Raw genomic sequence first — 17026 nt, 5'->3', positions numbered from 1 at the left:
TGATAAATTTGAGTATATATATATATATCAAATTTGCTTAATTTAAACACTTAAATTTAGATATAAAGTTAAATTAATAATTTCCGCACCTTATAAATGTGTTGTTGGTATGTTCAAAGTGAAAGTGGTTGGGAATTGGGATCAATTAATTGGTTGATATTATTGAATATTAATGGAATGGGCTAATGAAAGAAAGTTGTTTTAAGTTTTGACAAAGAATATATAATGAATGAAAGGGTGTTGTATATTTAAATAAAGAAATTCCTTATTTAACAATAATGTTTGTATTTATTAATGATTGTGGATGGAAGCAAGCATGTGGAAGAGATTACTTTATTTAATAACTCACTTCCCTCTCGACAAGGTAACTGTGCATTTTCTCTAGTCCCTTTCACCAATTAAAGGATAACTATTCTCTCTAATAATTTAGGGTTTTGATCTAGTTCGATAGCAATTTGATAGTTCATTTTGATCTAGAATAACATCCGCAACGACTTTCTATACAAGTGTTTATATATAATATACTTTATCAAATAATTTAAGGTTTTGATATAGTTTGATAAATATGAGTTTTTTACTATAAACCAAAAATTTTAATTTATAATTAAGATTTATTACATAAAGGATTAAGTATATAACTCGCAAACATACTTAATAATTTTAACCAGACGCAGAACTTACATTGACGGACTCGAACTCAAGAAATTAAAGTTAGTATTCAAATTTTATTGTTGTTAGACTAGAAGAAGGGATAAAGTTTTCTTTTGACCATCCATTAGAGGCAACCCTAAATAAAAATATAAAAAATTAAAAGATTTGAATCTATAAACATAATAAACACAATTATAAAACTAATATTATTTTTATTTTTATAATATAAAATTATTATATATTTTTAATATAACAAGTTAAATAAAAATAAATATAAAATTCTGTCTACAACATCCCAAACTTCTCAGCATTTAATCGGTTAACCAAATACCAAATACCAAATATCCTTAGATTAATTAGTCAAAAAAAAAAAAATTATTCTATTACATTTATTATTTGAAATGTAATTTATTATAGTCAATGTAATTTATTACAGTCAATGTATATTAATATCTTCAAAATTGTTTTCAAGAAAAAAAGTAAAAAAATTAAAAAAAACTACTACGATCTCCAAGGGTCACACCGCCTCGGAATAAAAGAGAAAGGCAAAAATAAGTGCCACGTGGATTTAGAGAAGAAGAAGACTGATTATATATATATATATATTATATAATATATCGACAATGGACTATACCCACTGTTTTTTTTAATCTAACAGAAAAAAATAATGTCAAATATTAGGATTATTTACATAATTTTATGTCATATGGATATATAACAATAATATAATATTTATTTATATTAAAATATTTATTCATCTGAAAGAAAGTGTAACAAATTCATCTCACAAAAATAAGAGCATTAACAAGACATTTAAGAGAGTCTTAATAATAAATTAATTAAATTTAAAAATTTTAAAAATGTTTTATTTTATTTTTTTATACAATTTATATAAATAAAATAAATTTATATTTATAAATCAAAATAAAAATCATTACTTATCAAACCCAACTAATTGTGATAAAAATGATTCTTAAAAAATGTCACAAATTTAATTATTCTTATAAAAAATTAGAAAATTATTACTCATTCAAATAAATAAATTAATATAATTAATTTTATAAAAAAGTTATTATTATTTTATACTTAATTATATTACAATAAGAGTAATATTTGAAGTAAAGTATAGTAAAATACAAATAATCAATATTAGCTAAACAAGCTCAGAGTCACAATATATATAATGAGATACACAACCACATTTATTATATATATTTAGGTAAACTCTAGACAATATATTTTTTTTTTCCTTTTAGATACCAGAAAAAGAAGGGCAATGAAATAAACAGACAAAAGCTCCACAATCCATACCGTTCAAAATTACAAATCTTGAATAACTGATAAAAAAAATAAAACACATCTTAAGATGTCAGTTTATATTCTTTTGATTGAAGAAAAAAGTTTCCATGAGTATTCACTAATAATGATCATAGTGGTCGGAGTAGAGTCTGTCTGAAAAATTGATTAATTTATAACTAAATTTGTTACGAAGAAGTGTAACTAAAAACTATTTTAATTTATAAATTTAATTTTTAATTTATAAGTTTGATGGATAATTATATTAATTTGTAAGTTTTGTTGATAGATATATTAATTTTATATTATTTATATTTTAAAAATATTTTTATATTTATTTAATTTAAAATAATAATATTTAATTATAATTAAATGATACAATAAAATAAAAAGTAACTTATTCTTCCAAGATAATTTTACATAATATTTTGCATGAGAATCACAATATTACTTGGTTGAGAAAAGAAAATAAATAAATTAAATTTATGTCAATAAATAATTGAAGATATTTAAGTGTCAAAATATGTGATATATATATATATATATATATATATATATTATTTTATTTTATTTTTTATTTTAAATATTTTTTAATTTTTTAATTGAATTGATACCTATAATGTTTTTGACGGCATTAAAAATATATTCTTAATTTAATTATATATTTTTATTTTATTAGATTAAACTTTTTAAATAATATATATATAATTATAATGATATTTAATTTTTAAAGTGTCTGAATTGTTGGGTTTAGAACTTTGGTTAATTTGAAAATATATGTGTAAGGATGACAATTTAAAACTTTCCCGCGAAAACTGAACCGAATTACTCCGTTTGAGACGATTTTTTCCCAAAATCGAACGGGGATGGGGAGGTGATGATATTTGTGTCTCCGTCCCGACTTCACTTTGATTCTGTCCCGAACACTATAAACATAATTAAATATATTAAATCACCAATATATTTATTTATTCATTATATTTTATAAGAGTAATAATATTATTTCTTTATAATAATATAAAATTTTAATATATTATAATATGTATTATATTAAAAAATTCGTTTATATAATTTTATTTTATAATACTTTTTTAATATTTCTTAAATTTTTTTATTAACGGTGCCCTGCGGGATTCTCCGAAGCCGAAAAAAATCGAATGGGGCGGGATGGTATTAAAAAAATTTCCGAAATTAAAACGGGACGGGAATGGTACCCCGAACCGCCCCATTTGGGTCGGATTGTGGGTTGACCCACCATAAACTTAAAACGGTTAAAAATAAAATTAAAAATGATACATGTATGTTTCAAACTTGCAACCTAACAAAACAAAATATAACACTTTAACCAACTAGGCTAATAAAACTTTATATTTTAAAATTAACACTAAACACCAAATTTGATGAATGCGGGACGTTTTAAAAATGTAAGTTCAACTTTTTAACTAACTAATATATATATATATATATATATATATAATATAATGATTCTTAATTTTCAAAATATTCGGATTGCCGGGTCGAGAGCTGTGGTTAATTTGGATATATATGTGAGATTAAATTAAAAATATTATCACATTCTAACCGTAATTTTTTTTCTCAATTTTATATCTTTTCAGGTTACATGCTAGTTATTTATTAATATTATTTAATATACTCATAGAAAAAAATAATTTATATTAATATTTGTTCGTAAGTCACTCAATTAAATAAATGTTGTTGATTTAGTTTGTCATATTAACATGTATGTTTTTTTATTAAATATTATTATTATCATTATGATTAAAATGCACACATTGTCTAATTTTTGTGTATGTAAATATACCTTTTTGATTCAACATGTTAAATAAAAATTAATTTTAAAAATATTTAATTTTTAATAAATTAAATAATAATTTTCAAATTGAGTATTTTAATTTTAACTAAAAAAGGGTTAATCAAATTAAAATTAAGGTAATAAAATAATTAAACCATAAATAAAAAATAACATTATAATATTTAAATTATAACTAAAATAGTATTCTTATATTAAATAATAAAATTTATTTTGATAATTAAAACATGATAAATTATAACAATTTTCAAATAAGTTATAGTACCAATTAAACAAAATAATAAAATATTTGAAATAAACTTACAATCAAACATACAAACCACAACTTCAATCACTAGCCACTGAGATAGTGAATGCTCAATATTCTACCAATAAATTGAAGAAGAAAAAGATATATTATCTACTTTCTAAGAAAAAAATATTCAAACTTTCATTGTCATCCTATACTAATTACTGGCAACATAAGTTTTCATAATGTATAAACAGTAGACTAACTATAGGTTGATCATCATGTCCCAGTACTAATTGTGTCCCAGTATGATAAAATATTCAAATGTGGTAAATCATCATCAAAACCAAGCTACAAAAATAAACAGAAAGTATTCTGGATAAAGGTAAGAAAAGGGCTCAGATCATCATTTAATAATAATATACAGAATATAATTAATTATCAGATCAGTTTTGGGTTTGACAAAAGCACATTCAAACTTATAAATAGTGTGCCAAACTTGGATTTTGGACAATAATTATCTCATTCAAGCATCCATCATATACTGTTTTGTAATGAAACAGAACTGGGCAGAGTTAGGTCAAATGCCTCTGTGTTGTGTGATTTTATTTGAATGAATTATAGTTCTTTTGATAACAGTGTATATATAGAAGCTCATACCAAGTGCAGCTTTGTAAGAGATTGATTACCTGCAAAATAGAGAATCACAAAATATGCAAAAGAATTCTTCAGAGAAATTTGGCATTACTTCTCTAGCTAATAGTATTTTTTACAACACATACATATATACCCTTCATGAGACAGACCTAAACCACAAAACCATTGCGCAAACAACTGACTCACAATTTCTTCGAACTCCAATTGTAAATGTCAGAGCCACAACATCACACAATAGGTGCAGACAAAACAACATGCAAACCCTTTACCTGATTATACACAAATGACTTTGTATAACTGCAAGAGAAAAGAGAAATTTGCCTCAAGTGCGATTAATGAAAGTATTAGGTATAAGCAGTGTTCTAAATGGCGGTCGAGGCGGCCGCCTAGGCGGCGCCTAGGCGGCGCCTAGGCGGCGCCTAGGCGGTAGGCGGTCCAACACCGCTCCGCCTATACATGAGGCGGTCAGATTATTTAATTATTTATTATTTTTAATTAATAAATTACTAATATATTAATATGTATATATATATTTAATAAAAAAAACTCTTTATCACCCACTATTTATTTAAATTTTGAAATGACTCTTTACATTTCAATTCATTTATCTTCTTCTTTTCTGTTTCTTATCTACATCTTCTTAGATCATCTAATCATCTATCTCTTCTCCAGCTCGTCTACATACTTATTTTTGTTAAATGTTACTCTATTAGAGAATATTAATTTGACTTTTTAGTAAAATGATAATTATAGAACATTTTTATTATATTTATATTTAACCGCTTAGGCACCGCCTAGGCACCGCTTAGGCACCGCCTAGGCACCCGAGGCAGTAGGCAGTCACTTACCGCTCCGCCACCGCCTACCGCCGTTTAGAACACTGGGTATAAGAAGGAAGGAATCCTATTTCATTTGCAACTGACAGAAATCACATCACTTTGAGTTTTTTAAATGTTTAGGATAGAGTAAAACCACATTTGAAAATAAACAAAATGAACTTATATATGAATCTTATTGAGTTCAGCAGTGGCAGCTTAATCCTTTTGCCCAGATAATTGTCCATCCTACCTCTGGCTTGGTATCTTTATTGCAAGTTGGACTGGAGGTGCCATATTTTGCCTTTTTTCGTTTTTGTTGATCATTCGGTCATTCTGCATTAGTATGAAAAGATGCAAGTATTGGCTCCAAAAATGTTAACCTTGATGGCCACAACAGTTGGCTTGCCTTTGAAACCACAATAACCAATGGATTTGGCCTCTAATCCGAATGAAAATGGCTAATAAACTTCGACCGCTATTTCATCTTAACATTAGGGAAGAGAGATTTCTGGATCAATAATACAACTCCAATCTGGATCATTTCATCTATCCTGTCAAGAAAGCAAGTACTGATCTGATGATAGCTTAAACATGCAGTTATCATTCATTATAAGAATCAAGTGAATATTTGCTAAATAATTTCTGCCTAATAAAATAAATACAAAATTGTGTGCAACATAGATAGAGATCATACCAGAAAAAGGATGGCAATGAAAGAAACAGACAAAAGCTCCTGAAATCATTCCCCAATCCATGCAGTTCAAAATGAAAAATATTGAATAACTGTTGATGTCAACTTATATTCCTTTGATTGCAGAAAAAGTTTTCCATGAGCATTCACTAATGATCATAGTGGTAGTTAAGATTTCGAGTGCACAATATTCTATGAAACTTCTATGCCCGTGCATTCTTGAATGGATTTTCTGATAGTTGTATGAAAACACTTTCTTTATATGCTCTGCTCAATATTAACTGTAACCACAACTTCAATCACTAGACAATGTTGGGTAAGTCCATTTATCCATCAATCATATCAATAATCATGAAAACAAATATTTAACTGTTATTAAAGTTTGAACTGGTTTTGTAATGAAGCAGAACAGGGCAGAGTTTGGTCAAATGCCTCTGTGTTCTGTGATTTTATTTGAATGAATTCTAGCTCTTTTGATAACAGTGTGTATATATATATATATATAGAAGCTCATACCAAGTGCAGCTTTGTAAGAGATTGATTACCTGCAAAATAGAGAATCACAAGATTTGCAAAAGATATCTTCAGAGAAGTTTGGTGTTACTTCTCTAGCTAAATCATCTCTCTAGCTAAAAGTTTTGCGTTACTTCTCAAGCTAAATCATCTCTTGAAGGTAAGTCATTTCTCTAGCTAAAAGGTCTTTTACAACAACGCATACATGTATACCCTTCATGAGACAGACAGACCCTAAACCACAAAACCATTGCTTGCGCAAACAACTGGCTCACAGTTCCTTCCTTGGGGCTCCAATTGTAAATGTCAGTGGATTAAAGAGCCACAACATCACACAATAGATGCAGACAAACAACATGCAAACCCTTTACCTGATATACACTGATAATAGAAATTCCCCTCAAGTGCGATTAATGAATGTATTAGGTATAAGAAGGAAGGAATCCTATTTCATATGCAACTGAAAGAAATCATATCATTTTGAGTTTTTTAAATGATTAAGATAGAGATCACACACCTAAGGGTATTTAACTCTGCTCAATAGAGTATTCTATCTAGAAAATGAAGAACACATCCATCCACAACTTATAGAGGAATATCAATGAGCTCCTGTACTATATGAACATCAATAATCAATGCAACATAACATGAGCAACAACAAGAATGCAGACATTAAAATAAAGAAGAGGAAGCTTAAAGATGATTTAAACAACTAAATCAAATTCAATGAAGGCTTGATGAAACCAAACAGCAATGAACAAACAGACAGATAATAGGTTTCCAGTCGCCGCAGCACGAGGAGGGAGGGAGAAAGGCAAAAAAAAAATTTGGACCATTTCTCGATTTGTGCGTGTCATGTATCGTTCCAATTTTATCGGATGTCCCCGAAGGGACGAACTCTTTTCTTTCTCTTCCGGTTAACAAGACTCGTTAATTTAGTTAGACAAGCGATGTGGGAAACTTGCAATCCTAACTAGCTGCTCATTTTTTTTAAAAATTATTTTAATAATATTTTACATGCCAAATCATTTAAACCACATTTCCATAATTTTCAATTACTATAAAAATACAAGTTTTTTTCTTGTGCAAAAATAATACATCATTACAACTAATTAATCATATATATTATATATATAACATTTTCTAAAGCAAAGCAGATGGTGGACGAGGCTAAGTGCAGAAGAACAAGGGGACGACTTAAAAAGAGAGTTCTTGCATGAGAAGAATCATTTTTTATTTGTTTACAGATTTTATCTTTTTCTATTTTGAATGGATGCAAAAGAAACTGTTGAAAATTTGGTGTCTTGACAGGACAAGTTTGACTAGTTATCAGCAAAGTGTTCATCAAAGCAGAATGAAAGAGATGAAAACTTGCTTTTAATTGATTTATTAATTCAAGTCTTCACTTATATCTTTCTCAAATTGAACTTCATTTCTATGTCCCTAGCTCAATCACTATATGGATAATGATTGATTAATGAACCGTTTCGATTGAAAATTGCAGAAAAAAAAATACTTGTATTTTATGGGTTTTGTCTAAACATTTGTTATTGGAGAACAATCCTTTAACACTCCAAACCAAGCATTTAGAGACCTTTTTATGTCCAAAGGATTTCAAACACGATTTAAAGAAAATCAAACCTAATACATTTGGTCATTTGATAAGACCTTCTACATTAGTGTGTTCTCAAACCAACTTAGCTAAATAGGCTACTTTAAAAATGAAATAGAATTTCGTAATATGCTTTTCAAAACTCAAATACCAAAATTTCAAATTAAAGTATAGATGGGAAATCAGTCCACATCCATCCAAAACCCTATTTGACACATAGACATGTCCAAGCAGACAACAACATAATATAAGATGGTGGTGAAAAACATTCCCCACCCAAAATCCAAAATGCCAAAACAACTACTACAAAACATATTTAAATAATTCATGTAACGTTATTATTATATCTGTAGGGTCCCCAACCATCAACTCATTAAAAATAATAATGTCATCCAAAATAGGCTTCTAAGCAGAAGCAAACAAATGAAGCCCAGATAGACATCAATCGAACCTATTTCAAATCAAAACGACAAAGCACTTATTCTTGACCCTATTTCAAATCAAAACGATAAAGCACTTCTTCGTGACACTATTTCAAATCACAACGACAAAGCACTTATTCTTGACCCTATTTCAAATCAAAACGATAAAGCACTTCTTCGTGACACTATTTCAAATCAAAACGACAAAGCACTTTTTTGTGATAATTAAAGTCAGATTCTCACGAAGAAATGCCCCCACATTATCTCAAACAAGTAAAACTTACAGCAATGAGACCAAACAAGATCAAAACCATAAAAATCTTATACAAAAAAAAAAAGAAGAAGAAGATTAAAACCATAAATATAACAAGACAAAAATATTTAGCAACATACACTGGAATCTGGATCCTCCTGTGAATGCTTCTTCTCCTTCTTGTCTAATCTTACTTGGAGAGATTTGTCCGATCATTGTCCATAGTGCAATTGTTGAGGATAACCCACTAGCTTACTAATGAGAGGAATAACTGCAATCAGAGCAATTTGGATTTGTTCCGAGCTGTTCAGTCGTATACTCACGTTCCCCGACCCTCTGTTATTCAAATTTCCTCTAGCAATCAAGTTTGTGTACCGTCCAATAGGAATCTGCGATTGTAGGTTACCTCCTATCGCTAGATCCCCATGCCAATCCATTACCGACAGACCCAGAGTGCTTAGGAATCTCCCCAAAGGATGGTCCTTGTCTCTCAAGGTTGCTTCCAAACTGCCTCCATAAGCCACATCACTCTGACCTGCCATCGCACCTCCCGAGAGCACCATCCTGAACCGCTTGTTTACAATTAATTTATCCTCCAGTTTCAACCCCGCAGTCACACTGTCTCCCAGTAGGGTGGCTGAAACGCCAGTCGAAAACTTATTTCGCCTACGGTTACTGAGCCTGGTCTCGCCTCTTAGAGTGTAGGCCATATCTTTGCCTAACGTCTGCATATCAAAACCTAAGGAAGTGGCTTTGCCTTCTCCGTGTTTAAGGGAACTGGACAACTCCATTTGTAGGGTGCTGTCCTTTTTGTCTTTCGTCAACTGCCCAGATAAAGAAACCGGTATCTTCTTCTTCACCACAAACAGTCTTTCTACATTCACTCCTTCGTAACCGACATCATGGTCCCATCCTTGAGTATCCAGAACCGGTCGCACAACCCACTGGTTGGGAGAATCGAGACACCTGTATCTGTGCGATGGATAATCAGCATCAAAAGAAGCTGGCAAAGCCAAATCAGGCATCGCAACCGGAACCGATGCCGCCGCCCCTTCCTCACTTTCTTCTTCTTCAACGGGAAGATCCTTAGAAGCAGCCATCTTCTTCATCATCTTCCTCCTCATCTTCTCCTCTTTTAACTGTTTCTTCATAAACAGTTTCTCTCTATATTCTATTTCATCATAGTATGCTTTCTTCTGAGCTTTAGCAAGCTTGGCCAGCTCAGCTCTCGCCAATGGTTTAAACGGCGGCAGTTCATCGAATTCCGACTCGTTGTCAGATTCCGACGAGTCTTCTTCAATGTCATCGTCGTCTCCTCCAAACTGCTCCTCAGGAAGTTTCAAGTGCGGTCTGGATTGAAGAAGAGACGAAAGAAGATAGGGTAAAGGAGGTGATCTCGTTCGAGTAGTAAAGGGCCTTCCAGGCGGACCGTCCTGCAACTTCAGAAGGGCGTTTGCTTCCGTCAAAATCTTGGAAGCGAAGGAGAGCAATAGGAGATGAGGCTTCCAAACTTGACCATTGGGCAAAACCCTCTGGCCAGATCTGTTAGTCCTGCAGGCAGAATGGTTCTCCACTAAAGAGACAGGGTTCATAAGCCGCATATCTCCAGCTGCCATTCGAATTGCTTGCTGGACGGCGTGAGACCTTTGAGTCACAAACATGTCGTAACTCGTCGTGGTACCATTTGGACCTTCAGGCGGAGCCGAAGCCGCATGGGTAAGAACAACAATTGCATTGAACCAAATCGAAGGCCCAAATATTTCTGTAATGGTGCGCAAAAGAGGCAAGTCGGTTAGATCCCTACTCTGCATATCCAACCTGTCCAGATACAAAACAATGTCTGGTGGTGTCTTCTTCATAAACTGCTTAACCGAACGCAGAATCTTCACGTTATGTTGTTGGTCAGTCCAGGAAGGGAGAAGACCAGGCGTGTCAATAACCCGAACCTTGATTCCCTGGACAGTTCCGACAACGTCTTCAACTTTTTTCGTTCCCAACTGAAAGGCATCGGTTCCGAACTTAATCTCGTCGAATATCGAGTTTATGGTTGCGCTTTTACCCACTCCGGTTTTCCCCAGAACCATGATTGTGCAAGAAAAGTCAAGTGGCTCCTGCCCACCCGCCTCAAGCTGCTCAGCCATTGCACTTGCACGGTCGAAGCTAAACGCAGCCACACGACCCCCACTTCTTCCTCGAAGCTGCTCTGCAAGCCCGAGCCTATACAAGACTTGAGCCACGACTGCATTATGGGGAGTCTGACCTAGCCGAAGAGCAAGCCGCAAAAATTTGACTCTTATCATCTGAAGTTTCTCCCGAGTCTCATCATATTCCTCGGTTGGTTCTCCTACTCCATTATTAAGAGTCTCGTCAACAGATTGATTCTGCGTCTGAGAAAGAGCTCCATTAACACGAGGATGATGTACTGCTCGAGGTGCGGATTCTGACAAAGGGGCAGCACGTCCTAGACCTGCAGGGTGAGCAGTAGTAGACTTCTGGGAGGATGGAGGGATGGCAACTGTGGGTTTGATCTCAGCTTCCTCCATAGGCTCTACAACTTTCTCCTCTTTCTCTTCAAAATTTGGTTCCATTTTGAGATTATCTGTAGATAAATTATGAATTGGTTCATGGGAAGATTCACAATCAACCTCAGCCACAGAAGGAGCGCCAGATGTCTTGGGTCTACTATCAATCTTTAATTCCTTGGTTATTATATCCACATCCTCGTTTGCATTATTATTATTATTAATCTGCGAGTCAGACAACTTTTCCCTCTCAAAAGCACCATTTTGCTCTTCCTCACCATCTGAAGCAGTTGCTTCAATAATAGGATGGTCTTCCACAACCACAAATTCTATCTTGTCTTCAGCAACAAACTGAATCTCATCTTTGTGGTTTTGACTTTCAGATGAAATTCCAATAGCCTCTTTCTCATAAACACCATTTTGATGTTCTTCGTTAGCTGTGGTTTCTCCTTGGTGAGCATCTGGCACAGTTGCTTCAATAATAGGTTGGTTGTCCGCCACAACTTCTATCTTGTCTTCAGCGACAAACTGACCCTCTTCGTCATCAGCTGCCACAGATTTTATCTTTTCTTCAGCAACAACCTGAACCTCATCCTTGTGGTTTTCAGTTGCAGAAGAAATTCCAATAGCATCTTTCTCTCTCCCATAAGTACCATTTTGATGTTCTTCAGGCATTGTTACCTCCTCTATTTCTTTGTTGGCTGTGGTTTCTCCTTGGAGAGCATCTGGAGCAGTTGCTTCAATTATAGGTTGTTCGTCCAGCGCCACATTTTCAATCTTGTCTTCAGCGACAAACAGAACCTCATCTTTGTGGTTTTCAATAGCAGATGAAATCTCAGTCGCCACTTTCTCGCTCTCATAAACACCATTTTGATGTTCTTCAGGCATTACGGCCTCGCCTATTTCTTCTTTAGCTGAGGTTTCTGCTTGGTGGGTATCTGGAGCAGTTGCTTCAACAATAGGTTCTTTGTCTGTCGTCACATCTTCTATCCTTTCATCAGCAACAACCTTCTGAACCTCGTCTTTGTGGTTTTCATTTGCAGATGAAATCTCAATCGCCTCTTTCTCGCTCTCATAAACACCATTTTGGTGTTCTTGAGGCATTACGACCTCAACTATTTCTTCTTTAGCTGAGGTTTCTGCTTGGTGAGTATCTGGAGAAGTTGCCTCAACAATAGGTTCATTGTCTGCCGCCACATCTTCTATCATGTCATCAGCAACAACCTGCTGAACCTCGTCTTTGTGGTTTTCAGTTCCAGATGAAACTCCAACTGCCTCAACCTCTCTCTCATAAACACCATTTTGATGTTCTTCAGGTATTATTACCTCCTCTATTTCCTCCTGGTGAACATCTAGAGCAGTTGCTTCAACAATAGCTTCCTGGTTCGCCACCACAGCTTCTATCTCGTCTTCAGCAAGAACCTGTTGTATCTCATCTTTGTGGTTTTCAGTTGCAGAAAAAACTTCAATCGCATCTTTAAAATTCTCAACCTCAACTTCAGAATCAAGGTTAGCTGTGGTTTCTCCTTCACTCGCATCTGGAGCAGTTTCTTCAACAATAGGTATAGGTTTGTCCTCCGCAGTTGCATCTTCTATCTTATCTTCAGCAACAACAACCTGCTGAACCTCATCTTTGTGGTTTTCAGATTTAAAAGTCTCAACCTCAATTTCAGAATCAAGGTTGAATTCAACATCGACAGTGTTATTCAAATTATTCAAATCGTCACTATGAGTTACTCGTGGTGTCTCCGTGGAGATTGAATCCTCAAAAACAGCATCAGCTTCCGATTCTACTATCTCCGAGCTTGTAACCTCGTGTTCTAAGACCTCCTTCACAGAATGAGTCGTCAGCAAAGGCGAATCATCAACAACTCCATTTTCCATCACTGCTTATTGAAATTCACCTTCAATTCATTGAAAAACACAAAACAGAACTCTAATTAACTCAAGAAAGAAGTTTGATCACATAACAACAGATAAAAGCAAAGATAGCTACAATTCCAACTGATTATTGCATTAGCTACAAACAGTGTTAAGATTCATAAAGTGCGAGTTGAAGAGAGATTAAATAAGCAATGTACGAAGTTGAAAACAGAGCAGTTGTGAAGATACCGGAGGCGGAAAAGGGTTGCCGACGGAGAAATGTTGAGATTTGAAGGCGAGGCGGAGCAAGAGTAGAGAGCGCAGAGAGAAATTAGGGATTGAAAAGAAACTGAGCTATAATTCGGTCAGCAGAAGTGTCAAAACACATTTATTATTATTATTTTGCTTCAAACATTATTATAGGGAAAAAAATATTAAAATGGTCCCTGATCTATCTATTTTAAACAAACAAAAAAATTCTAGAAAATTAATAAATTTGTTTTGAGATGAAACATTTTATTAAAATTAACCACTACTTTTTTACATATTTTATCAAATTCTTTATACTAATTAAACAAAATTTAAGCCCTATTATTTTACTAAAATTAACCACTACTTTATAACATATTTCATCTAATTCTTTATGCTACATTTTGGACGATTTTTTCCAGTTTGACTGGGATGGGATGATTTGTATATTCGTCCCGATCTCACATCGAACACTATAAACACAATTAAATATATAAAATCATCATTATATAAAAATTTTAAGTTTAGTTTTTTATAATAATATAAATTTTTAATATATTATAATATATATCATATTAAAAATTCATTTTATATAATTTTATTATATAAAATAATATTTTTTTTTAGATAATATAGTATAAATGGTGACCCGCGGTTTTTGAATGCATTACCGTCCCAAACCGGTCAATTGTCTCCCCAGTAATTAGTTATATAAGGAATGCATTTAAATGTATAAACTATTAAAAATGTCATTTATAATATTTATTATTCATACTCTATTTAAATATTATTATATATTCTTGTTACTATTAAATATTATTAAAATAAATATGGATAAACAATTTTTTTTTATAAAGAGTGAAAAAAATAATCTATATATATATAATGATGCTTAATTTTTAAAGTGTCCGGATTGCCGGGTCGAGAGCTGTGGTTAATTTGGATACTTGGGTCGGATTGTGGGTTTACCCGTTTTTAAATTTAAAACGGTTAAAAATAAAATTAAAAATGCTAGAGGTATGTTTCGAACTTGCAACCTAACAAAACAAGTACAACTCTTTAACCAACTAGGCTACAAAGACTTTATATTCTAAATTCAACACCAAATTTGATAAACGCGGGACGTTTTAACATTATATATAAAAATTGAATAGAGTGAAAATGCACCCTAGATCTACTATTGCAGATTTGGTGCTCCACCATACACCACCTTCACAATATATGTTGACTTTTTATTAATTTTGACTTATCTTATAAAATAACTATTTTTTGTGAAGGTGGTGTAGAGTGAAGCACCAAATCTGCTAGCAAATATGAGCAAGTGAAAACGGTATAATTATATTATATAAGAGAGTAAATAAGAGTTGATTATACATATAGATATGCTTAAATTAGTTTTTTTTAATTAAATGCAAGTCAATTAGTTCTTTAATTCAACTTGATCCAAATTTTCAGACAATTGGAAATAAAAGATGATAAATGTGTTGAGTGGAAATGAATCATCTTCAACCAACCACTTTAAATTTACTCACTCTGTCTTTAGTTACTAGGTTTCTAAGGAATGTAAACATCATTTAACTTTGATAATTTTGCCAAGCTTTCTAATTAGAGAATTTGGACACTTATTATTGATTCAACCTGGACATTTGAATTATGACAGCCAGGATCAGTAGCATAAAATCACAAACTAGAAATCTGACATATCTCTAATTCTGGCTATGAAACAGAGACTCCATATAAGGTTTCTTGATACAAATCTTTTGTGGACTTTTGCGTTATATTTAAAGAACCCAATGAAGAATTCAACCGAGGAAGATGAAGAAGAAGAAGAAATGAAATTAGCATTAACTTGTCCACATACAATTGCTATATATAATGCATCAATCCAACACGGGAATGACCAAACAGCTAAAAACAACAATACACTCTTTTTCCCCTTGAAGCCAGTTTGAAACAATACACAATTGACTGAACTGAAGTATATATGACTAAACTTCAATATTAACAACCTTTCATCAACACATAATTCTCATCATCTTACAGAAAAGTTAGCTGATGATCCAATCACCAGGAACTTTTGTATGCCTTCGGGAGGAGGAAGAAGAAAAATTCCAAACACTTGACAATATAAAGAAAGGGTGCAGGAAAACTGATGTTACAACACTTTCTTCTTCTGCCGCTGTAGCCTGTAGAATGCAAATTATTGAAGTTAGAACAGTTTTCTGTAACCAAGCAGAACACAGGCTATGCCTCTGTGTTGTGATTTTATGAAAATGAATTCTACTAATTTAGAAGATTTGAAGTTAGTGAACTCTTCTGTTCAATTTCAAGAACCCATTGACAGCTAAAAACAGCAAACATTTAGGCCTAAACTCCATGTAGTACTCAATCTAAATACCCTCTTTTCCCCTAGAAGCCAGTTTGAAACAACACACAATTGACTGAACTGAACTGAAGTAGTATATATGATTAAACTTCAATATCAAACACATAATTCTCAACATCTTACAGAAAAGTTAGCTGCTAATCGATCAATCACGCCAGGAATTTTTGTATGTTCACAGGAGGAAGAAGAAAAATTCCAAAAAATTACATGTCCATGTTCTAGTAAATGAACAACAGCATAATCGGTATCAGAAGAATGCAGACATTAAAATCGAAGAAGAGGAAGCAGCTTAAAAATTATTTCAACAACTAAATCAAATTCTATGCAGGCTTGCTTGCTTGCTTGATGAACCCAAACAAACAGCAATGAACAAGCAGGTGGTGGTAGGCAACAACTCTTATCAAACATTCTCAGACAAACACAGAATTGATATGTCAAAGGTTTATGGAGATTGGAGACCCCCATCAAACAACAAGATTCCAGGGACAACCCTAATTCTATTTCAGAACAAACTTAAGCAACCCTTAACAACATAGATATAAACAAAAGATGCAGGAAGAAACTTCTTGTCGCAAGTTTCCGGTTCCACTGCCGCCAATCTTTCGCACCACCGCTGTAGATCGCAAATAGGTTTCCGGTGCTTCCCGTCGCCGCAGCACGAGGAGGGAGGGAGAAAAAGCGAAAAAAAATTTGGACCATTTCTCGATTTGTGCGTGTCATCCTTGCGCAGGGGCCATGCTAATCTTCTCTGTATCGTTCCAATTTTATCGGATGTCCCCGAAGGGACGAAGTCTTCTCTTTTGTTATCATATAAGAAGACTGCATTATACTATGTGAAAAGCGATGTGGGAAAGAGGTCTACTAACTAGCTAGCTGCTCGTTATTCTTTATTTATTATAGCTCGTCCTTGGGGGTTTAATTCATTTTAAAAGTTATTTATTGATTCGTATAATAACTTGTAACTTTAACTTCATTTTGGAATTTATAAATTGTTAATTGTGTAATGATTTATGCTTATAAGGTATATATCAGG

At 32.9% G+C, this 17026-nt stretch overlaps 1 protein-coding gene, 1 long non-coding RNA gene and 1 other non-coding gene across 3 annotated transcripts; all 3 read right to left on the bottom strand.

Annotated features, from left to right (window-relative positions):
* Positions 1 to 6193: 6193 nt before the first annotated feature.
* On the bottom strand, positions 6194 to 6720 carry LOC124927762. Its single transcript, XR_007098431.1, has 2 exons — positions 6690 to 6720; positions 6194 to 6265 (listed from the first exon to the last, which is right to left on the bottom strand). It is a non-coding gene; the product is annotated as an uncharacterized LOC124927762 (long non-coding RNA).
* Positions 6721 to 8650: 1930 nt separating this feature from the next.
* On the bottom strand, positions 8651 to 13743 carry LOC124927756 (translocase of chloroplast 120, chloroplastic-like). The gene is made up of 2 exons (XM_047468222.1): positions 13594 to 13743; positions 8651 to 13400 (listed from the first exon to the last, which is right to left on the bottom strand). The coding sequence occupies exon 2, from the start codon at positions 13377 to 13379 to the stop codon at positions 9186 to 9188; it is 4194 nt and encodes a 1397-aa protein (XP_047324178.1). The 5' UTR covers positions 13380 to 13400; positions 13594 to 13743; the 3' UTR covers positions 8651 to 9185.
* A 2934-nt stretch (positions 13744 to 16677) lies between these two features.
* LOC124928321 lies at positions 16678 to 16780 on the bottom strand. Its single transcript, XR_007098526.1, has one exon. It is a non-coding gene; the product is annotated as a U6 spliceosomal RNA (small nuclear RNA).
* Positions 16781 to 17026: the final 246 nt, after the last annotated feature.

This window comes from Impatiens glandulifera, chromosome 2 (genome assembly GCF_907164915.1).
Source record: "Impatiens glandulifera chromosome 2, dImpGla2.1, whole genome shotgun sequence".
NCBI lineage: Eukaryota > Viridiplantae > Streptophyta > Magnoliopsida > Ericales > Balsaminaceae > Impatiens > Impatiens glandulifera.
This window is presented reverse-complemented; position numbering and strand designations above follow the sequence as displayed.